The 24,818-nt window shown below is 39.4% G+C and overlaps 1 protein-coding gene across 4 annotated transcripts in view; it reads left to right on the top strand.

Moving 5' to 3' along the window:
* BSN (bassoon presynaptic cytomatrix protein) overlaps nt 1-24,818 on the top strand; it is a 206,362-nt gene that overhangs the window by 14,753 nt on the left and 166,791 nt on the right. For all 4 annotated transcript variants that reach the window (XM_081185800.1, XM_081185801.1, XM_081185798.1 and 1 more), the window contains exon 2: nt 10,098-10,497. In XM_081185800.1, the coding sequence (XP_081041926.1) occupies nt 10,098-10,497 (400 nt within the window). The remainder of the gene's footprint in view (nt 1-10,097; nt 10,498-24,818) is intronic.

The following is a 24,818-nucleotide window of genomic DNA, read 5'->3' as shown; positions in this document are numbered from 1 at the left end:
AGTGGGAGTGCACCGGTGCAGAGTAAGTGGTAATGTGTACACCTCCTTAGCTTCACTCTTCTCTGCCATGCCTCCCAACTCTGTATATCATTGCACCTTCTGCTGACACTGTCATGACCTCACAGCAGCTACATTAGCATGAGATAACCCTGGCATGGCCATAGTGCAATGCCAGCCAGCATGAATTGACTAGGCTTGCTTACCTTCTGTACAAAGGGGCAACCCAATTCTCTTCCAGTGGACATAACGTATGATACGATTGCACTGTTAAAATAACTGCATACTGCCCAAAGTCTTGTCACCTTACTCTCTCTCTCTCAAGGCAGTACCAACCCTTTGAGCAGAACAAGAAAGAGTGCTCCCAGCTTACCATCTTCCCTTAAACACAGTTCATTTTGGAAGGCTCAGATGGTTCATTTATTGACTTCAAGAGCCACCTTAGCAGTTAGTGGAAAAGAACTTGGGCATTCGTCCAAAACTCAGCGAGTACTTCACCTGTGTTTGTAATATGTCTTTGACTCTTTATTAATAATTGATAGGGAACTTCACTCTTAATTGGCTGCAATATTAATAATTCCTTTGTTAAGAATTTTAAGTGTTCATGTATCTGTTTTAAAGGAATTCTACTTATTCCTTTGGTCTCCATTTTGTGCATGACAGTATGTATCAAATACACTTAAAGTTTAAAAAAGATTAATCATTGCAGTTTTCTTTGTTCATTAATTTCCATGACACATAGTTTCAAGAACTTCACCTTACTTTGCTGAAGAAAATAGGCTTCTGGAGTATGGATAAAATAGTGAAATTAATCTGATATGCTTTGTTTTGTCCTGGGTTTATTAATTGTTCTTTATTCTTTTAGGCATTTCCTAAGTTCACCGTTCATTAGATATTTCAGCAGTTCTTTACTTATACTATTGTACTATTTCCCTCACCATGGTCTGTTTAAGTTGATTTTGGTTTTTGATAAATTGACATTTGCTTTTTGTTAGCCTTTCTGTGTGTGTGGTGGGGAGAGAACACAAACACCACCACCAAGTTTGCTCTTGTGGTTGTATGAGAGCAATCCATAAGTCCTTCCCGGTACCCCAAAAAGCTGACTTAGCCTTCGATGCACACTGAGATGGTGTGAATATGAGGCCCTTCCATGTTTTACACTGAAGTACCCATAAACAGCTCTTGAGGGTTCTGGTGATGGGACAGGATGAATCATGCTCTTGGTTTTTAAAAAAAGGAGGGGAAGGTTTTATTTGATTTTAATAATAATAATAATAATAATATAATAATAATATGCATCTCTTCTGATATTTTTTTTTAAAACCTGGCATGTGACTCAGTATCAGATACGTTGAGTTAAATATTATTGTCCTCTGTAAACAATGAAGCATGGGTAAAATATTTGCCTCCTTGCGAAATAAGCATTAGAAATATGACACAATAGAGAATTAGTTTGATGCTGTGAGCCAGGGACTGGCAGAACTTCAGATCTGTTGGGACTTTTCTCCTAGCTTAAGAAGATGCCAAATTGTATCTTGCCAGGACCAGTCACTCAGCCCACCGAAATGTTTTTTTCATTCCCATTTTATGCCCTCTAACTATTTAAATGCTGCAATTTCCCCAGTTGATGAATATTTATACCAATCAAACAACAAACATGTGCTTCAATCCATCAAGAGTTATCAGCACATACAAGCAGCCTTTTCCACACATTGCTGCTGGGGATGTACATCTGGATATGCAATCACCCTTGCATTGCAATACTCATACAAACTATTTGGATTGTCTGGATATATCTTTGGATGCAGTATTTGTATTCACCTGTCTGGTTGTCCATAACTTCAGCAGGATTAGAACCATGAAGGCTTGCTTCCAATTTTATGGAAAAATAATGATCCACCCAGTGATAACTAGCGATGGCTGGGCATTTTACCTGCAACTAAATGCTTCTGTAAGGATTCTTGCATGGAAGGTAAACAGAAATTGTTTGAGAGGAGGAAACCCACACTTCATTCTTTCTTGAAACTGATTTCAAGCAAATGCCTTAATGCTGCTTGATGTAAACCGTATGCAAAGAGTTAAGCTATTTATTAGATGTGTTGTGTATTATTTCCTAAGAGAGTAGAATATTATTATAGATTTAATAAATAATATGTAGTTAAGTATACCAGCCTACGCTGTAAATTACTATAAATGCTATATTTACTTGTGAATCAGCACGTTTCAAGACAGTGCCTTTAGGAACTACCTGAAAAGGGGGAATATATTATTTGACGATCTTTTATGGCACAGGTAATTTTGGACATCTTACTGGAAATGCATGGATACTACAAAAAAGAATGCAACTTTGTGTCCCCTCCTTCTCTCTGCCCAGCAGGTCAGGGGAGTAGATTGGAGTAAACAAACCAGCTGGCATGACTAATGATCCAGAAGTTTTGGTACTACAGTAGCTTAGCAGCAAAGCACTTGTTTTTCATGTAGAAGGTCCACACTCTAACAAACTGAGCTATCCAGGCTGAGCTGCTATCAATGGCCAAGCTTCAGTTTCTGGCATCTCCAGGGAAGATTGAATAAGATCCTGTTTAAAATTCTGGAGTAAAACTGCTGCCAGTAAGTGTAAAACTAAGTTAGATGGGCCACTGGTCTTACTTTTTATAAGGCAGCTTCCTATGTAGTCTGACCCTTCTCTTCTCACATGGAGGTGCTTTGAAAAGGAGACTGCTTGATGTGTCGAAGTTTCTTCAGAAGCCAGCACTGGACCAAAGACAACCATATTTCATTTTGAGCTGGGATAGGAATCACAAGTGCTCTGTCAAGCATTGCTCATATGCTTATCAAAATGTGAGCACGTTTGTGGACAATGAGTGTTCTGCAAGCAGCAGCCAGTAGAGTGGAGTGGAGATGGGGAAACGTGGGGAGCCATGGCATCACATCCTGTGTTTATGTTTGACAAATTATGAGAGGAGGTAGAGATGCAGGGCTGCTGTTTTCAGTTGCAGCCATGTAACTCCAGTAAAATGAAGCTGTAGGCTTACGTTGCATTAATTTTAATTAGTCCCTCAGTCTTCTAGGACAGTCTCTACTATCGTCGGGAAAACCTAGTTTGGTGTTCTCCTTATACTTCAGTGAATTCAGTTTTATGTTGATTTTTAAGGTCTTGACAGCACAATTCTATATATGTTGACTAGAAATAAGTCCAAATGAGTTCAATGGAAATTACTTCCAGGTAAGTGAGTGCAGCATTGCAGCCTGAATTATTTAAATCTCAGTCCCAAACATTTTCACAGGCAAATTTGTTTAAAGTTCCAGAGCACGTTTCCTGCTATGCTGTTGAAATGTTATGGGTTGTGACATTGTGCTGCCGTATAGATTAGTACACCCTTTGCTTAACACTTATTTTGTTGTGTAGCCAGTCCTGAAATCAAGTGATTAGTAATTAACTAATATATTCTTTCCTATTTCTGCTTCCATATTTTTTTGTGCATATTTTTATGCCTATGACTAGATACATATAATTAAGGCTGGAAGAAATCCCAGATACCTAATCATCCAGGCACCTAGAAACTTAATATTGGTGCTTTAAGAGTTTGAAATATTTTTATGCCTTGTTATTAGATAGTAATCCTGCCAGGTTGGATTGTTGTGAATTTATGTTCCTCGTAAAGTGCTTAGTTCATGATAAGCACTCTTGATAATAAGTTATCAATGATGACGATTCCTAGAAATGCGATGAAGTGTTTTTGAAATACTGTATGTCATGTTTATTCCCCCAAATTCTTTGAAGAGTCTAGGCTTGTCCTATTGACCTCAGTATGTCTGGTGAGCTCCACTAGAGCTCTTGCAAGCTCACTTTGAATTACCTTGTGCATTATCCAAAATCTTCAGAAAACATTTGGAAGCTCTCACATAATTTCTCCGAGTCTTCTAAGGGCATGGAAGAATGCCTTTGTAGTCCTCAAACATCTCTCCATCAATCTTCCCAAACCACTCACTAACCTACAGCAATAGCAGCAGTGGTGGCGTGCCTGGGGAGAGGAGTCAGTTTCCTCCCTTTTCTGTTGCTCTAACATGGTGGGTAGCAGTGTGCTGGTGCCAAATCCCAGGGGATCATGGGAGATGTAGTTCTCCCATGGGCCTTTGCAGTTGCAGTGGAGCAGCATAAAAGGAGGGAGGGAAAGGAGGAAATAGTCTCCGCTCCCCATGCACCATCACCCTGCTCCTAACACTGCTTGAAAGGTGAATGCAGCAGATGGAAAGAGAGTGCATTTGGGAGAGTGGAGGCCAGCTGGGAGGGCTTTCAGGGATCGCAAGGACTGGCAGAGATCTGCATGAATCTCTTCTTCAGCTTGGATTTTAATCCTAGCCGGATGATAATGTCTAGGGTAGTAAAGTTTGCCTCTCCTTTGAGGTGTTTGTTTGTTTTAACAAGGCCTCAGAGGTTTATTTTTGAGCCAGAGGTCAGAGAACTTTGCTGACACCCCAGTATATTGAGTCCTAAAAGTTGGCTTATGGAAGAACAGAGTTCCTCTTTTGCAATCCTCTTGTGTTCTTTTATCCCCTGCTTTGAGCCATACCTTCCTGCTAGAGCATTCCCATGAAGCTCAGCTTCGTTGACCTTGTCACTTCTGGCTTATATTGCAACTATTACTTCTGGGCAGTCTTCAGAGAGCTTCCCCTCAGAGCTGTTCTTCCATTTTGCTTCCCTTTCATGCTCTGCTGTGTTCAGAACATCTGGGTGTGATGAGGTCCCTTTGAAACTTGGTTTCCACACAAAACATTTCCCCATTTTTATATAATAAAACTGATTTTAAATCGGTGTAACCCCTTGAGATAATACAGTTCGTGCCAATTCACAGTTTATGCCAATACTGAAATGCTTATGGAAATGCAGTTTTGGCGCACTCTTGAATTAAGTGTGGTGGATCTATAGTAGCTGGTGTGATATAATTAAATCTGAAAAATACCCTTGTTGAGAGGAAGCACTACATTACCTTCTTAATGATAGTTGGCAAACTGAAGATAAGTAATCAAGACTTTAAAGTGCTTCTCTACAGTGTATTAGAACCATTCAGTGGTTGCATGAACACTGATAATAAGAACATAATTTAATCCAAATTCCAATTTAATACCTAAAATATATAAGGGTTAGATAGGCCAAACTGGAGGAAGCATTAATGTTTAAGGTGGAGCATGGAAGTGTTCCCCTACTAACTGTGTGACTCTTAAATGGCTAGAGGGAAACATGTTTTCAAAAATTATTATTTTAAAGTGCAATTCAGTACACATTTGGGGTGTAATCCCTCCTTGAATTTAGTAAACATACATAAATTGTAACTTTGAATTTCTTGCAAGTGATGGGCAAATTTTTATTTTGAGTTCATTAATTTATGTTGCATTTTTTGTTCAGATTTGAATGTTAATGTGCTTTTGATAATAAATAAAGCATATTACTTTAATCATACCAATAATTTCATATACTTCTATCATGTCCTTCCCTTTGCTTATATTTTTCAGAGCTAAAACGTTTCCTCACATAAAAGTTATGCCAGCCCCCAGATCATATTGGTTGTAATATGCAGGGTCATGTTTCTTTCACACATTTTTATGGACATGCACATGATGCCATCTCCCAATCACTGACATCTTCTATTGCCCACCTCGTTCTTCTGTCTTTACTCAGACCCCAGAAAGCCTGACTTTTTCTAGAAGAACAGAACAATAGGGTCGTCTCCACAAGTATAGATGCCTTTGGTGTGCCTCTTCTGTCTTTTAAAAAGGGCAGGGTTTTGATTTGGAAAGTGGAATGTAGGAAAGTACTGTAATTGTTAAATTCTGTACTTGTTAAATTGCTTTTTGAACTGGTTTAGAAGCACAAGTCTGTATAGACACTTCTCATTAAAATCCTCCATTATTCAGGACCAGCCCTTCTATTAGGCAAACTGAAATTCTTGTCTAAGGCAAGTGATTTATTACACTTTATCAGGTGTGTTTTTTTAAATGAAAGAGATATAGATATAGCAACATACGGTAACCCAGTAGTTCTATAACTATACTACAGTAATATTGTAGCATTATGCAATTATAGTGCTGTTCCTCTCTTATAGACATAAAAATATTTTAGTGATAATTAAGGATCAATTAAAATAGCAAAAATAGTGCCTTAAAATGGCACCTGCTACAAGTGTTATAATGAATATGTTCTGAGCTGTGATAGATTCACTTTGAAAGTGGCTAGAGAGAAGCTTTTCTCCCTCTGTCAAAATGCTAGAAACAGGCGATCCAATTAAGCTGAAAGTACTTCTTGACTTGCATAGTTAAAACTATGGAATTTTCTATCACAAAATTAAACAATAGCCATCAACTTGGAGAGTTTAAAAGGAGTTTAGACAAATTTATGGAGGATAAGGCTGTTGCTGATCATAATGCCTGTATACTATCTCCAGTATCAGAGACAATATGTCTCTGAATATCAGTGGCTGGGGATCACAGTCAGTACGTTTCCAAGCACAATTCAAAGTGTTGATGCTGACCTTTAAAGCCCTAAATGGCCTCGGCCCAGTATACCTGAAGGAGCGTCTCCACCCCCATCGTTCAATCTGGACACTGAGGTCCAGCGCCAAGGGCCTTCTGGTGGTTCCCTCACTGCGAGAAGCAAAGCTACAGGGAACCAGGCAGAGGGCCTTCTCGGTAGTGGCGCCCGCCCTGTGGAACGCCCTCCCGCCAGATGTCAAAGAAATAAACAACTACCTGACATTTAGAAGACATCTGAAGGCAGCCCTGTTTAGGGAAGTTTTAAATGTGTGACATGTTAATGTATTTTTAATCTTTCTTGGAAGCTGCCCAGAGTGGCTGGGGAAACCCAGCCAGATGCTGTGGGGTACAAATAATATATTATTATTATTATTATTATTATTATTATTATTATTATTATTATTATTGCCTTCATGTCCTGCTGGTGGGCCACCATGGGAACAGAATGCTGGAACAGATAGGTCTTACGTCCTTACGACATGCAGGGGAATAACATGACCCAGGGCTTCCATTTTAAGTGACAGCTCTGTGTCTAAGGATATCGTTCTACCATCAGATCGGTTTGGTCAACTAAACAAATATATATTGAATAGATTTGGAATGGATAAAGTATTGAGCTGACTTCAGATATGAACTGGTTTAATTAATAGTGATTTGAAAATGACGGCTAACTACCTCCAGACAGGAAACATTTCTTCATATTGCTTTATGCTTACGTGAAGAAGAAGAAGAAGAAGAGGAGGAGTTTGGATTTGATATCCCACCTTTCACTCCCCTTCAGGAGTCTCAAAGCGGCTAACATTCTCCTTTCCCTTCCTCCCCCACAACAAACACTCTGTGAGGTGAGTGGGGCTGAGAGGCTTCAAAGAAGTGTGACTGGCCCAAGGTCACCCAGCAGCTGCCTGTGGAGGAGCGGAGACGCTCCCAGATTACGAGACTACCGCTCTTAACCACTACACCACACTGGCTCTCTGAAGAGGAGCAAAAGCAATGAAAGTGTTTTCCATTATGAGAAACCATTTTACAACATAATAAAACAGAGGGTTATCATATGTTCTAACATCTTTTGCACAAGCACACACATACACCACACAAACAATTTTAAAAGATAACTTGTCATTTTCATCAACAGTTCCTAATTATTATTATTATTATTATTATTAGTTTATTTATATATCTTACTGGGTTGCCCCAGCCACTTTGGGCTGTTCCCAACAAAAAGTAGTAAAAACACAACACAGCATCACACACTAAAACCTTCCCTGAATAGGGCTGCCTTCAGATGTCTTTTAAAAATCACATAGCTGTATGTTTGACATCTGCTGGGAGGGAGTTCCATAGGGCAGGTGCCACTACCCAAAAGGCCCTCTGCCTCTACCCCACCACTGAGCCTTTCTGGTAAGCAGCAGTGACACTGCTGCTGTGAGGATGGCAGTGTGCTGCTGCTCTGCCTCCCTACTCAGAAGACTTTGTGAACAATCCTTCAGATTATCGGGGAAGACATGGGGCTGCCTTTTCTTATGTTTCTTACAATGTGTAGTTCTGCTGTGAGAGTCACAAGGAATTGTATGGTCGGAACAGCATGCATGCATTAAAGCAATCTACTTGAACAGTATGAAACAGTGTCATTGATGTATTCTAAAGATTTATAGTGCTTATTAAACATTCATGAAGACTGGCCTTGTCAATGCCAAATCTGTGCTAGGAGCAAATAAGATATTTGTGCCTTTGGACACAAACCACTGCATATCTGTGGGTTGGATAAGGTGATATTCCTACGCTGATAATAGCTTCCCTACAGAAAAACAAGTTATACTGCAGGAACATGCAACATGGACAGTAGCTTGTTTTACCGTTAGTATGCCTGGCAGGAATCCATAGGCAGTGGCAACTTCCTGTACAAATGGTGGACAAAGGTGGTGTGTGTGTGTCACTGTGGTATTTTTGCAAAGTTTTATTTTGATTTCTCTGTAGGTATCTACAGCTATGCTGAGTAGCCATGTGGTTTCGCTCCTTTCCTTACTTGTCCTCTAGCCATGGATAAGAGAGAGCACCCAGGAATAAGTTGTTGGATACATCACATTTGGGATTGGCTCGATATTAACTTGACTCAGAGAAGATCAAGCCTGATTCAAACGTTACAGTTGCAATGGTGGCTGATGTTCCTGTAGTTGGTTCACGTATCATTTGGGCAGCATATGAGTTGTCCAGATAACACATCGCTCCTATCCTGCTTCCTCTTGATCAAAACCACTAATGCTTACATGGCAAAAACCCACATTATCTTGTCAAACCATACTCAGATGCTACCAGTGCAATGGGGACCTGACTAGAGGGAAACGGCAGATGACTCAGATGCAACTTGAGCTGTATCAAAATTCAAAGTATATTTAAATGAAAGAATGATTGAGCCTGAGGATGGGTAAATGTGTTTCAGCTAAGAGAGTCACCTTCCCTTGTGGCCATCACACTCTTATGATGGGATTATGGAAAGTATGTTCAAAACCAGTCGCAACAAAATATTGTTTGGCACACACATATTACTGCATTATTTATTTCTGTTTTTGATGTAGTTCTAGTTACACAGGAATTCAAAAAAGTATTTGGGACAAAGCCAACACATTTGATCTACAGGACTGAGTACTGGATGAATAGTTCAGAGTTTTCTGTCAGTGTATGATAGGGAGTTTATAAATATTACTCAGACATGAGAGAATATGAAATTGCAATATAATATCCTGGTGAACCTCAGAAGGTTAAATTCCCAAAAGACCAGGACTATGTTTGATCCTGCCCTAGAAACTGGGAAGAGGATGGGTGAATTTAGATATTTTGGTTTGGAATATTCCTTAATAAGGGAAGCCGGAATGAATGACAATATATATATATACATGCTTGTGTGCTAAAGAAGAGATGTTCTTACAGTCGGCTGACCTATTTTTAAGTTAGAATAGAGAACAAGCAACAGCTCTTGAAGTCTATTTTAAACACCTTTCCATTTTTGGCAAAATAGAAAAACTGCTGAGAAAAACTATGAGTTCCTTTGCTTGCATGAAGACTTGAGAGTGGTATTGCAAATGACCACACCGCCTTCTCCAGTAGTGGGAATATATCCAGTTGGAACTGAGTATGCCTAATTTCTGTTGTTTCTAATTTTTGTTTATTTTTATTTGTATAAAAATGTATGCCTCACCCTCCAAGTCCATACGCAATGCTCACTTGACATATAGCCCCACCCCTTTCAGATTATAGCCTTTGGGGAAAAGAAAGGACACGTTTTTAGCTGTTTTGACTTTAAATACAATTGAATCTTGTATTTACAACTTGTTAGATTGCATCTTGAAGAAATATCCATGTCTTGTGGTTTTAAGAAATTGGTGGAGGTAAAGATGGCAATCATTTTCTCTAAACATCTATTTACACTTATTTTCTTGCCTTTAACTTTGAATCTCGGGGATTCTCAAATGCATTTCAAAGTATATCCTGAGGAAATAGTCAAGGCAGTTTTGCCTATTATCTTACCTCAATGCTCTGCAACCTGGTTGACATCTGCATTTAATGTGTTTCAGCACACCAAGAAGACCAGATCAATCGGACCCCTCCTTTGGACAGAGAGCAGCTTCTCCATCCCCAAAACCGCCTGCTCAGACCAGCGAAAGCACAAGAGAGATGAGGAGCCATGGGCAGACCCCCCAACAGGCTGATGGGCCAAGGAGGACACTCCAAGTGGACAGCAGGAGCCAGAGAACAGGGCGTTCACCGTCTGTGTCACCGGATCGAGGCAGCACCCCTACCTCACCTTATTCTGTCCCACAAATTGCACCCCTTCCTAGCAGCACACTCTGTCCTATATGCAAGACAACAGAACTCACCTCCTCTCCCAACCAGCCAAACTTCAACACCTGTACACAGTGTCACAACAAGGTCTGCAACCAATGTGGATTCAACCCCAACCCTCACCTGACAGAGGTAATACATAAACTGAACATTTTGATCAAGTTATGGGGGATCATTACTTGATTTCTGTTAATATGTCATAACTCAGGTGAGGGCCTCCTTGCACTGTGTGATATGAAAAGGGGAGTTTGGAATTCAACTTTTGCGGATAGTTATTGAGATCTGAAATACTGGTTGATGTGTGTATGTGATGAAGGTGGGATGAGAATGGTTTAGAGGACTGGGGAACTATAGTGCTTGGAGTAATGTCATGTCATCAAATAGAGAATAGGTGCATATGCAATTTTGTTGAGAGCTTGGTTGTGTACACCTGGCTAAACTGCAACTAACTTTTCTAAATGAATTCTGTCAACCAACGCATTTTAGCTCCTTCATCTGATACTATTCTTGAATCTCTTTTTAAGTTTTCTTACAGTGAATCTTTTTCTACCTTTTGCAATAAGAATAAAAGAAAGAGTGAAAGTATGAAAGGGAAGGGAGAAAAAGTGATAGTTTTGCTTCAGTCAACAGGCTTGTTACTAGTTGAAGTTAAAGATAGCTAAAGATTGCTAACACTTACATTAAGCCTGATATACTCAGATTTTTTTGTGTGAATGGGGCTCAGGTAGCTTTGAGGCTTGATGGTTGTGAAATTCAGGAGCACCAGAAGGGAATCTTTCCATTGGCTGTTGAGTAGAATAGGGAATAAAACTAAGCATCTGAAGAGCTCAGATATTATGGTTGTCCAGATTTGGTCCTCTCATGTGACATTTTTAGAGAGTGGTTTTAAATGATGCTTTATTGTGAAATAAATCTGGAGTTGTTACTTATTCATCGTGAGGGATCCATAGATCCTTTCTGAGGTTATCTCTTCTGCTGCAGTGATATCACATTTTCCTAGCATTCATTCTGCAATATTTGGTACTGGGGAAAATCGGTTACAATCTCTTGTGTTGACAAACCTCCCCCGAAATAACTTTGATTTTCTCCTTGTTAGGTATGTGGCAGTCAAAAGACTTGTCTTCAGCCTGCAAACAGGCTAACCAGCTGTAGCAGCTCCCAAATAGTTCTTGGCCACATTCCCTGGACACCAGTCCTTTGATTTGTATGAAAAATACATCAGGGTTGCATAACCAGACTTTGGGCCAAGCTAGACAGTATGTGAACGACATGATTGTAATACATGTTCCTTAATTCTAACCCCTTAAATTTGATAAGATTAAGTCAGGGTACTCTTAAACTGGGGTACTTCTTACTCTTCTATACTTTAAAACCAATTAAGTATTTCTCTTTGTTCAGGTCTCTAGCGCCTAAATGAGTGGGATAGGATATAGGGTTGGTGAGAGTGCCCTTTAATTTTCTAGTCTGGGGAGGTTCTCCTCTGACTCTTATCATCATAATTATTTATTAAATCAATGTCGTGCTTTTGTTATTAAATGGTTTTGCTTGCTGATTGATATATGGTATCTTATTGTACTCTGTTGCTTGTACTACTTTAATACGCTGCTCACTGCTTGGCGGTGCTTTTCAATTTGCATTGAAAAGCAGCATATAAATAAACTGCATCATCATTTTTATGTTATTATTTTGCTAAATAGTGTGATAGGAGAGAGGCCACAAGTATTCAAACTATGGCATGCAGGAAGTTTGCGGGTAGTTAACCCCTTTGCTGCACTTCCAACAAATCTAGCATCTCCTGTGCCAAATAGCAGGTTTTTTTAAGGGTAGTGGGCTTTGACATGGGGAAGGAGGGACCCACCCTTCACATTGTCTTGATTGTCTCAGTGGCTGCTATTTAATTAAAAAATACCTAAGTATATGAAGAGCAGTCACACAAACATAGGTGTATTTCCTTGATATATTATTGTGTGAAGCCCACAGAGCAAATCATTGCATTGCTTTGAATCCTTCAATAGGTGCAAGGGATAATAGAGTGGGCAGAGAATGTGAGGTAAGTTGATTGAGGCAGGGTGGAGTACGCCATTTTGTTAAACTAGTTCAGTATGGTTCGCCCCCACGCCCCACTGGTCTGAACATGAGTACGATAGCCCAGCTAACAAGATTCTCTAGTTATACAAGTTCCTTATATAATGTTAACTCACTTGAGCATCTCTCAAGCAGGGAGATAACATAATACATTATCCTTCATCTCACAGCCTTTCATTTGTGATTTAAACTGGATGAATTATTTGTTGCAATGTTTTGCTATCTGCCCTTTTTCATTTCAAAATTATTTACATATAATTAAAGATGCATTACCCTAACCACTGTTACTGCTCAACCTCCATTTATTTCAATGGAGTTTGAAATTAATGGAGTTTGTACAGCAGCTGTGCTTGAATTATGTCCTGATTTTGTTAATGCATATTTGCCTGAGTACTTTATGTGAAATATATTTTGCAATGAATGTTCATTATCCTTTTCCATTTAGATAAATGAAACTGACTTTTCTGAATAGTATTAAGCAGTATGGAAAGGTTGGGAATACACAAAAGGATCTATAAATTCAAATGACATACCGTACTTTTCCGTCTATAAGACACCCCCTGTATAAGAAGCCCCCTATTTTGGGGGACTCTAAGAGAATGTGGGGAGATGGCACAGAGTTGTTAAGCTCTTTGTGTGTGGAAGATAGCCCTGAGTTGTTGAGCTTTTTTTGTGGAGGGGGGTTGCTCACCAGCACGTCTCGCAAAATCCGCCTCCCGTCTGTCCTTTCGTCGGCAGAAGCTGCCAATTGTCTGCCTAATTGCCGCAGTGTCAGCAAATCAACACCACCCATTGACACAGCAACCAATAACATGCACAATAGCGGCTAACAGCCGCGGCAGCAATCAGTCAAACGTTCACCCTATGCACTACCCATGGATAAGATACCCCCCATTTTTTCTGCATTATTTTTTAAGGGGGAAAAAACTAGTTTTATACATGGAAAAGTACGGTATTTGTCGGCATATTTCATAATTTGCCCATTTTACTTTTTGTTCTAGCAAGTCACAAAACAAATCAGCTTGGAAAACTTCTGCTTCCTTTCTTTGTTATTTAGGAGGATTTATATCAGGGGTGAAAAATCTCTGGCCCTCCAGATTCTGACCATTGGGCTTTCTCACTGGGGCTGATGAGAGTTGCTGCAGCAACCTCTGGAGAGTCACAGGTTCACCCATTTAAATGAAAATTAGCAAAAAAAACACCCCAGCAAATCCAGGCTGGTGAACTATATGAGCGACTATTTTAGATAAAGAAGTAATCCTAATTGTGGAATATGATGCTTGTGAATTTGAAAGAGACCAATTTGAAGGGCTTGATTATTGTTTATCATGTGAAGTGTTGATGCCACAGAGGATGTTTTGAGCAGCCACACAGAGAAGGCCTCTGATTCCATATTTTGACTGTACAAGCAAATAAGTATGTTAAGCTGCCTTTATCATAAAATGCTTCAAACCTGTTTGTTTGTTTGTTTGTTTGTTTGTTTGTTTGTTTAACAAATATACCATCTTTTACCCACAGGTCTCAGGGCAGTTCACAGAATAAAACCAGAAAATACATAATCAAAATAAAAACAACAACAACCCAATAACTCCCCCCTCCAAAAAAAAACTCCACATGTTAAAAAAGGCATCAACACTGTAGGCATGTTGAACTGACACCATGTCAGCACATGTGTTTATTATTGTAGTTTTAAAGCCACAAAGTAATTTATAGGGCAAACCAGAGACAATATATTGTTATGAATGCAATTTTTACACACACACACACACACACACACACACACACACACAGACAAACAAACAAACAAAACAAACACAGTCACGGGCGGGGGATCTATTAACAATGGTCTCTTCTGGTTTACTACCCTGTAGAGTTGTGATACTTTGAAGAGCAAAAAAAGAGGATGCTATGACGACTCTCGTTTTAAATACAGTGGTGCCTCGCAAGACGAAATTAATTCGTTCCGCGAGTTTTTTCGTCTTGCGGTTTTTTTCGTCTTGCGAAGCACGGTGTCGAAAAAGTTTTGGAAAAGCTTCAAAAATCACCAAAGTCTTCAAAAACCTCAAAAAAGGCTACCACACCGCGTGCTATGAGTTGCTCCTCGAAGTCAAGTCGCAACTGTATTAACGGTTTTAAGAAAAAGGAAACAATCTTGCAAGACGTTTCCGTCTTGCGAAGCAAGCCCATAGGGAAAATCGTCTTGCGAAGCAACTCAAAAAACCAAAAACCCTTTCGTTTTGCGAGTTTTCCGTCTTGCGAGGCATTCGTCGTGCGAGGTACCACTGTACCCCTTCTATATGTAGGCTATAGAAGCTGTGATACATTGCTGAGGAGGGCAGGAGAAGAGAAGCGGAAAGCAAGTCTTCAGCCACCAGTTATGTCTATGTCTCATCCAGAAAGTATAGCCAGAGACATTTTGGCAAATTTAAAAAATCCACCCGGGCAGATATTTTACCCCAGAAAAAGAGGACATGTCCTGGAAAAAGAGGACACATGGCAACCCTTCTACTCTGTCACTTTACAAGGTGGAAGAATAGTAACTGTTAATATCCAGGGACAGAATGCAAGAGCTAACAATGAAGGAGAAATCATTTTCTGAACAGTAATATATTTCTGTGGTTTCTATTATATAATGTATTTGGGGCAAATCTTCTTCGGATGCCTCTTATAATTCTCGCCTTTGCAAATGAATGACTTGGTGTTAAGCCAGAAGGCTATTTTCAGGAAATTCTTTTCCTAAACGTCATTTGTTGAACATTAGTAGTGCTATCATTCCTTTAGCTTTCTGATTGACTGACAGGACGAAAGCTTTGCTTCTTGAATTCTTGTTGCCTTTTTCTGAGGTGGAGATAATCTGTAGGCTCTTTTGCTTTTTAGATTCCAGTGAACATTTAGGTGGATAAAACAAAGTTGCTAATTTACAGAATTAGTCCCCCGCCTCCCTCAACATATATCTCAATAGATTTCATTTGCTTATCTGCTTAAGGCATCATCTGCACTATGTGTTTAAAGCAGTACCATACCACTGCTTGTTAGGGGTGCTGAGACCCCTATTCCCCTTGGAAAGCTGCAGTTCTCAATAGTGGTTTTAACAACCAATCTCTCTCCCTTGGGAACTCTGGGAATTGTAGCTCTGTGAGGGCAAGAAGGATCTCCTAACAACTCTCTGAACTACAGTAACTACAGTTCCCAGGATTATTTGGGGGAAGTCATGGTTTTTCAATGTGGTATAGCAGTGCTTTAAATGTGTAGTGTTGATGAGACCATAATAACCAGTGCAGTATATAAAATACATTTTTCTTGCTCTGAATCATTTATGCATTGTTATGCTTGATGATCCCAGTTATGCTTTTATAAAGTCAGTTTGGATCTCTTTGATTATAATATACTTTTAAAAATACACATGTTGGTCAGGATTCTTGAGTGCAGAAGTTTTGTATTCTACTTTGTTTCTCCCCAAAAAGGCTCTAGTGTGGTTCTAATACCATAATTTGTATTTCCTTTGCCCCCTCATCTTCAGTCTTCTGGTGAAAATAATTCTAAATAAAGTACGAGCTTTTCATGTGAGTTAGTTTATACATTTGCAGAATGAGTTTGCAGAAGTAACAATTGTAAAATTTAGCATTAATTAGGCCACACTGGATTAACACGTCCAATTTAAGAAGCATGTTAACAAGCCAAAGAAAATGGCAGTGTGGAAAAGATTTAGAAACATTTAGGGATCAAGACTATTTAGGCTGTGAGAAAAGGCAGTTAAATGACTACTTGATAACAATCCATTTTCAGATCCTTAAAGGTGACCATAAAGATGATAAATAACAGTTGTTATCCACTGCTACAATCCACAGGGTTAGAGGCATAGATTTTTGTGGCAACTTTGCTTCAGTTAGGTGGTTAATTGAAAGAACAAGTTTCCTAGATACTTTTGGAACCACCTAAAGGCCAAACTAGAGCCATCTCATGGCCAAACAGACAGCGGTGCCCCTAAATGCAGGGTTTTAAAACATAAGTTGCCAGCGTAGAGCCCCCAATCCAGAACATGGGGCATAAAGTTTTAAATTATTTCTGCCAGGGAAGAAATAATTCAGATGGGAGTGAGTTTTACTGGTGGTTTTCATGGGTGGGTGGGTGGGTGGGAGAAGCTCCGTCTAAAGCAAATAGGAGTCTCTTTGAAGAGGCGATGAGGTTTGAAAAATCATCCTCTACTTTTTCAGCTGATGGTAGGACTAGAAAATTATTGGGATCCTTCCCAAACTTGATTCACTGCTTGTTTGAATAGCTCAGATTCTGTATTCCAGTCTGTGTTAAACACAGTTTAGCAAACTTTTTTTGCATCCATGGAAGTATGATGAGTTGATTTAAATTGTTCCACAAGTGCATGCTTTAAGTGCTGTGTTTACCAGGTTCTCCAATGCCTGATAATTCATCATGATGCTTGAGCATGGATTTGCTTAGGAGTGTTAGCAAGGTTATGAACATCCTTTGACATTACTTTGCTACTTGGAATGTTGATAATTTAGGGAACTACAAATTAAGTGCAATCTTCAAGGTGTTTACACCCACTTGGCATTTAATTTTTCTTTGCATGAGAGGAACCATATTTTCTTTCATTGCTCTGTGCTTAGATAGTTGATTAATCAAGCTATTGCTCATTCTGAACCCAGGTAGGATCTGTTTTCCCAACTATGGTAGCATCACTTTTGAATCATGTCAGGCTTAATTGTTTTAGTTTTGAGAAGAATGCTGCTGACTCTTATATCTGTTCAGTTGAGGCTAGGACCCGAACTAATAGGTTCAAGTTACAGGAAAGGAGATTCTGACTAAGTATCAGGAAGAGCATTCTGACACTAAGAGCTGTTTGACAGTGGAACAGACTCCTCTGAGTAGTGGTGGACTCTCCTTCCTTGGAGGTTTTTAAGCAGAGGTTGGATGGCCACCTGTTATGGAGGATTTAGTTGAGATTCCTGCATTGCAGGGGGGTGGACTAATGACCCCCGGGGCCCTTCCAACTCTATGATTCTATAGCTAGCCATAATAGTTAGTGAATGAAACATCAGCCTTAGATGCAGCCACAGAATGTAAAAAAGGAAGAGAACAAAAAGTGACATTTTGGGTGCAGTATAAAGAGGGCTTTTAAATTTTATCTGAACATTTATATCCTGTTTTTCTATAATAAAATCAATGTAAGCTGGTTTAGAATGAAAGTACAATAAAATGGGGGGAGAAACCCAAAAGCAGCACACATAGTCATAAAAACCACATCAACAGCAGAAGAAACAGGGGTGCCACCCATACTGTTGTTTAATATGGATAGTCAGCTTTCTGTACCTTCATTAATTCTCCATTGTCCAGAGGGAGAATGTCATATGGACAATGGAGAATTAATGGAGATTTAGGAAGCTTACTACCCACATTAAACAACAGTATGAATGAACCTGATCTTTTTTAACCATATATTCCTATAGTTGCATATTTTTTCTGAATTTCTTATAAAATTGATTTCAGGTCACTTTTTGTGTGATTAATATAATAATAAAAATAATCTGAAACATGTTTGTTAAAATTTGTTTCAAGGATTAAACATCAACTTTGATGTTAGGCCAGGGTTTTGTGTTTCTCTGTGTTATAGCAGTTGACTGCAGCGATGATAGGTTTTTATGCAACTGAAAGTGCTGTTGTATAACTTTTTATTCATTCATATGGGTTTGGAACATCTCTTTCCTTCTGTAAATGGAATAGCATTCACTTTTACAAAATGGCTTTTCTTCCTCCCGCTTTGCTTTGTAGCACATTGTGCTCCACAGAAATCTGCTGCTGGGGGTTAGGGAACTCTCAGGAAAGGATGTTATGGGGTGGGGCTGTAGATAAGAGGGGGGTTGGTTGGTGGAAATCACTCCTTTCCTTGTGTGAATGGAGGAGCAATGTAGATTCAAACTATTGTCTTCTTGATTTGACCTTTGGCCAGTAATTATTTTTTGTTTATATTCAGAATTAACCTACTCTGACATGATGCAGCAAAGAAGAATGTTATATATGTGGGCAGAATTTTATCCCCTTAAAAAGCATGGTTTATGGCCTAAGCTTACCTTGATAATGCCCTTCTTCAAATTGATTATACCCTCTTTACATCCTTTATCAAACATTTTGTTAAAAGTTTTTTCTTGGCTGCTGTCCATAGGTAATGAGGAGGCTACCGTGAGCCTGGGTGTGGACAACACATTAAGCCAAACCTTGGCTTAGTTCAGCATGGCAGTAAAAAATGGTCAGGATGAGCAAAGTTGAAGTGAGCTCTTCTGCAGGAGCTCACACATTCACACCATCTTGGTAAGACATAGTTTGCCTTACTGGTGTTGTAATTATAAACTATAAACCAGTCTGAAAATGTTTGTGAATGGTTTTGTAAGTTATACTAAGCCCTTTTCCCATGCTGCGTTGAATTCCAGAGGGCAATATCCGCTAATTGAGATTTCATCTTGTTGCATTTTCATCTTCTTACTCTTTTATTCAAGAAATAAATAAGCATCTGGCTTTCTTTTTATATCTGCTGCAGTATCTGACTTCTAAATATACCTGTTCTTTTAAGTCTTCTCTAATTCGGTATTTATTTTCTGTTCCCTCATTTTCATCATTTCTTTAATTGAGAAGGAACTGCAGGCTAACAAGCCTTTTACATAATGGCATATTTCTCAACTTCATTTCTCTGACTGCAATGCCATACACCCAGATACTTGGCAGTAGGTTTCAGCAGAGCAGGACTGATTTCTAAATAGAGAAGTATAGGATTCTGCTATCATTCTATTAAAGAGAAACAACAAGTTATCCCCACTAACACAGTGTACAATTGTTCAGAACCTTTGATAACATCTAAGGTTGCTTTATGTGCAAACAGTTCCAATTGCTCCTTCCTCTCCTGCTCTGGTTCCCTCCTCTCATTTACAGAGTGGGGGAGAATAATGAAAGGAGTGTTTTAACTAAACAAAAAGATGAAGCAAGTGCTAATAAAAATGTGTTGGATACATTATTCACAACGAATAAGGCAATTAGTTTTACCGACAGTCCTCTTTAGATTGTGTCATCCACATGTTCTGCCTCCGATAGAAGGAGTGAGCAAGACTAAGCAGGAGTTCTGCAGCGTTTAAGAGGTATGATAAACAGGATGGGCGTTTCAGATTGAAACATTACGCTTTCTTCAAAGGATGTAGGCGTATGGCTTTCTGTGTGGGAGAGGGAACATGGGGGTGAAAAGTAATTAAAGCAGCAGGTAGCAAAGGCAACAACTTTGGATGTATTAAAAACAGCATGCTTTCGTCTTTGCAATTGCTGCTTTGCCAAGGGCAGCGGGAAGAGCCTTGAACAAGGATAGCCAGATGTGCCAAGATTCCAAATGCATAGTTTTAGGCAGTTGTTGAAGCATGCATTTGTGATATCTGCCATTAGAATTATCTCAGTTGTTTCTAATGAAAAGCAAATTCATATTTGTATCAGCAGAACCCCTAATGTCAACCATTGGCACTAGTGACTTGAGAACTGAAACCTAGGTGGCTTTAACTGACAAACCGCAATATGTTCAGCTGTTTTAAGACTGACTCCATAGTGACGGATTCACAGGTGAGCCAGTGAGATATATATCTGCTCACCATTTAGACACTCTAGTCATTGAACCTCTGCAAACTAAGTACATTGGCGTAGAATGGTGTGAATCAGAGTTTTTGCAAAGCATACCCACATACATACCTGGATCTGCAAATAGCTGCTTGCGCTGTAAATCCACCATCCAGTATTTCTAGTGTTCTGAGGTGCAAAAAAAGAGAGCTCCAGATGCATACTTCAGTATAACTTAAAATACTAAGAAATGAAATTTGATTTCTACAAATGCAAAGAAAGCTTACTATATTTTGGGCATGTCATTTGCAGTACATATTCTCAAATCCTGGATAAAGTTCTTTGTTTCCCCCCAACATACTGTAGCTCTTCAGTGATTTGTTTGTTTTGCTTTTGCAAATCTTGACAGTTTGTAACTTGAAACGTTTCATTTTAAACACTGGGGAAGAAAGAAAATACTCTAAAGGGCACATTACATGAAAATGTACATAACAAAACTCCAGCATTCTGGAGCCCCATAGTGGGGAAATGAACTGCAGTGGGGAGTGGCAGCAGAATAATGTATGGTGGGGAACCAGTTAGACAATGCATCCGTTCCCCCACTCCACATTATGTGGAGATACACATGGCCTACCACTTGTGTGCCAGCGCTGACCCATCTTGGGTGAAAACATTTGAGGGGCAAAGCCTGGTAGGGTGTCTAATGGCTCATTAAGACAGATTGGTTCCAGCAACCTGAAAGGAGGAAGTAGTCTGATCGTTGTAAATATTTTTTTCTTGGGATATAAGAAAAAAAAAACCTTTTCCGTAATCGCTTTTCATTACAAGAAGAAGCTGCTGAAGTATTGTTACATGCAGTTGTATGTATCTGTAGCTTGTTCCCCAGAATTCTCACTGAAAATCATTATTCAGTCTTGGTTAAGCTATTACTCTCAGCATATTTTCAATAAGGAGGAATGAGATATTAATACATTCTACAGGTAGAGGCAATTGTCTTACCCTGTGCCTCCATGTCCAGGGCACTAGACTGATTTAAAAGCATCTCTGGCATTGTATTAAGAGAACTAGAGAACTATTTATTTTCCTTACTTCTTGTCTGCGGAACTGAGCTGTTTTTCTTCAAGCTTTCAAAAAAACAGGCAGAGATTAAGTATGTTGAGCCAGCAGAAGTAGTTGTGTTAATGAGCAAAGCTATAAGAGAACAGAAAATCGGGAATTATATTAGGCATCTTAGACTAAAACAGATGACATTTCCAGTTGTATTCACTAGTCATGTCTGAGACATCTGCCTTTATTTCAAAGGAGTGTTAAGTGGACTGTAAAAACAAGAAATTTTAAGTTTTGATTTTGAAATGTCACTTTTATAGGTCCTGTGACTATTTTGAATCAAAAATGGCCTAAAGCAGGGGTAGGCAACCTAAGGTCTGGGGGCCGGATGCAGCCCAATCGCCTTCTCAATCCGGCCCACGGACGGTCTGGGAATCAGCGTGTTTTTACATGAGTAGAATGTGTGCTTTTATTTAAAATGCATCTCTGGGTTATTTGTGGGGCATAGGAATTTGTTCATTTCCCCCCCAAAAATGGGCCACCACATGGTCTGAGAGATGGTGGACCAGCTCACAGCTGAAAAAGTTTGCTGACCCCTGGCCTAAAGGATGTAGGTTTGTACTACAAATTTCCATATGAAACCAGTGTGTTCATCTTATTTATTTATATATGTTACATATTTCACAAGATTTATATACCACTTGATTGTATTGCATTTAAGTTTATTACAAAAATGAAATAAAATTATCATTTAAAACATTCAAAAATAGTTAAAGTCCACAATAAGCTTAAAATCCAGATTAAAACACATGCCAACATTCTAAAGGGCTGGATGTCAAAAGGCAGGGAGTTCCAAAGTGTGGATGCTGCTACTCTCAAAATCAATTTCCATTTCTTACAAGCATAGAATGAGTATTATGTGACATCTGTCACAGTGCCAGTTACACAGATCAAAGCGGTCAAGTGGGCATATATGAGGTGATCTTGCAAGCTGATTCAACTCTTTCACTGCTGTTGTTAGTCTTTGTTTAGATGGGCATAGAAGGCTTAAATAAAACAATATATGTAATGTAAAAACTCAGACAAGTGCAGTTAATTTCATTAACCAGCATGATAATTCTTGTGCAGCAACAAGAGGTTGTAAATGGATAAGACTGTAGTGACAGATGAAACAAAGTAACTGTGGCATTTGAAGTGCTTTGTAGAGTCATCCCTGTGTGCATGGCCCTTGCTCTGTTCATTGGTCTTTTTCTCCCTACTGCATCCCCCAAGAGTTCTAGATCTCCTATAATTGCCATCCCTTCTGAATATGCAAATACATGGAGTGGCTCTATATTGTGAATGATTGTCTATCTCCACATGAGTCTGTCTGTACTTGGCCATTTGGGCTCTGGTGGGTCACTACTGGATAGTGGGCGTTTTCAATGGTGGAGCCCTGGCTTTGGAACACACTCCCAGAAGATCACCTGGCACCCACTCTGATGTCTTTCTGTCACCAGGCAAAGACCTTTTATTTTCCTGGCGATCTCTTTTGCTTGGATTATATTTTATGTTGCTTTTATAGATTTGCTATTTTTAACATATTTTATGTATTATTTACTTCATATTGTTTTTAATATTTTATGATGAGATGCCCTGATACTTGAAGAGAGTGGAATAAATCTTGAATAATAAATGACAAATAAATAAATACTGAGTGCAGATCTCTCTGCCCCATCATAAAAAGAGCACCTTGTTTCTGACAAAAGGCTAATGTGTTTGGTTGAGGCTGTTAAGGGGGGTGGGGGAGAGACAGTGTGAATAAAGTTGATTGGGAGCAGATTTCTCCCTCTGCCAAAAGACTAAAACTCGGGGTCATCTAATAAAATTGATTGTTTAAGTCCTTGCACTCTGTGCTTCCAGAAAACAAAACTTTTATAGGCATCTCAGTTAGAAATGCTGCAATGAGGAGGCATAATCTCCGAGTGTCTTGCTGCTGCTATGGGGAATTAATAGTAGTGCATCTTTTTTCTTCCAATTTCTGGTGCATTTTCAAAGGATGTCTCTTTCTGGTTTTAGAGTGTGTCCATAACCTTGGGTCATGGAACCGGGTATTTTATGTAAGTCCAAGCTGAAGTTTCCCTCCTTGTATAAACAGAATTTAAGAAATTAAGCTTGAACCCCTTCACCTCCCAAGACTAGGATGAGTAACTTCTAGTTTGACAAGTAATTTACCATTGGCTTTCTGCCACAACCATACATATGTGCAGAGAGAAGCACAGTGGACAGTAGAAAGAAATGTTATTCTACCCTGTTTCTTGGCAATTCCTTCACTTCTAATGGATATGATGAATGGTATTCTCTCTCTCTCTCTCTCTCTCTCTCTCTCTCTCTCTCTCTCTCATACAAGCCAGAAACAGTAAACATACCAGCTTTAATGTTGAGCAAAGACGAGATTATTCAGGAACATCTAATGTTCTTATCAGAGTGGCGCAGACACTGCTTGCATCAGTCACGGTTCTGGCCTCTGCATCATAGTCAGCTACAGAGCTCTTCCAATTTAATAGTCACTACCAGGCAGCTAGTAGAAACACTGCCCTGATAAAGCAGAAGTTCTTGTCGCTGTACATAATTCAACCTTGCAGAAAGAATCAGGATTTATAAAATATATTACCTGAGGGAAGCCTTTTTAAAGAGGGCGAGAATGAGGATAGACACAGGTAGCAGACGTAGGCAGTGTCTTTGTCCACCTTGCAGTTTTGTTTGCATATTATCGTGTGCATATTGGGAGAGGAATCGTTCTTAACAAGAAGATGCTGTGTGGTTTGTCCATATGATGCAATAATTTCCACTACAGAGTGGCTGGCTGTAATCCTTGGAAATGTCACACAGAGTACATTAAGAAGCTCTGCAGGAGACTGAAAATGGTGGCACTCCTGGGTTTACTAAAGCAGCTTGCCCAAGTGAGGCAGCTGGTACACAAATTAATAGGTTTCCCCTGACATAATCTTTTTAGACCCAGTTCTCATGTTACTTAAGCATATGTAGGTTTCGATCTCGGGAGGGATGGGTGTACGGCTTGGTTGTATTGTGTATAAGGAATGGCTGCGTGCACAGTATACCTTCAAAGCACATTTCCCACCTCAAAGAATTCTGAGGGCTATAGTTTACCCCTCATAGAGTTACAATTCCCAGCAACCTTTAACAAATTACAGTGCTCGTAATTCTTTGAGAGGGGAAATGTGTTTCAAATTTGCTTTAAAAGTATAGTGTATACACAAAGCACCTGTTAGTCGTGATACAGATTTGGATGCCTGCATCACTGTGATTTTTACCTTACTTAAAATATGATTTATTATAAGTCAGCACAAGTTCTGTTTAGGTAAAGCTAACCTAACCTAACAATCAGCCTTTATAGGCCTGAACAATTTGGAAAGCAATAAAGAAATTTAATGATATTGATGATACATTATTTAGATCTTTTCCAATCTGATTCAGGCCTAGCTTGGGACCAAAGCAGCCTTACTTTGGTGGAAGACCTCTACCAGGAGCCAGACAAAGAGACTGCATCCCTGTTGGTTTTGCTGGCCTTTGATACCATTGGCTATGACATCCTCCTTGGATTTCTGACTGATTTAGGGTTAGGAAGTACTGTGCTTTGACTGGGTGTTTCCAGAAGGTAGGTGTGGGGCCACAGCCTTATGGGGACCCACAGGATTCTATTCTTTACATCATGCTAT

Source organism: Podarcis bocagei (genome assembly GCF_964188305.1).
Source record: "Podarcis bocagei genome assembly, chromosome: 2".
In the NCBI taxonomy this organism is placed as follows: Eukaryota; Metazoa; Chordata; class Lepidosauria; order Squamata; family Lacertidae; genus Podarcis; species Podarcis bocagei.
Note: the sequence above shows the minus strand (reverse complement) of the source record. Positions and strands in the feature narration are given on the sequence as shown.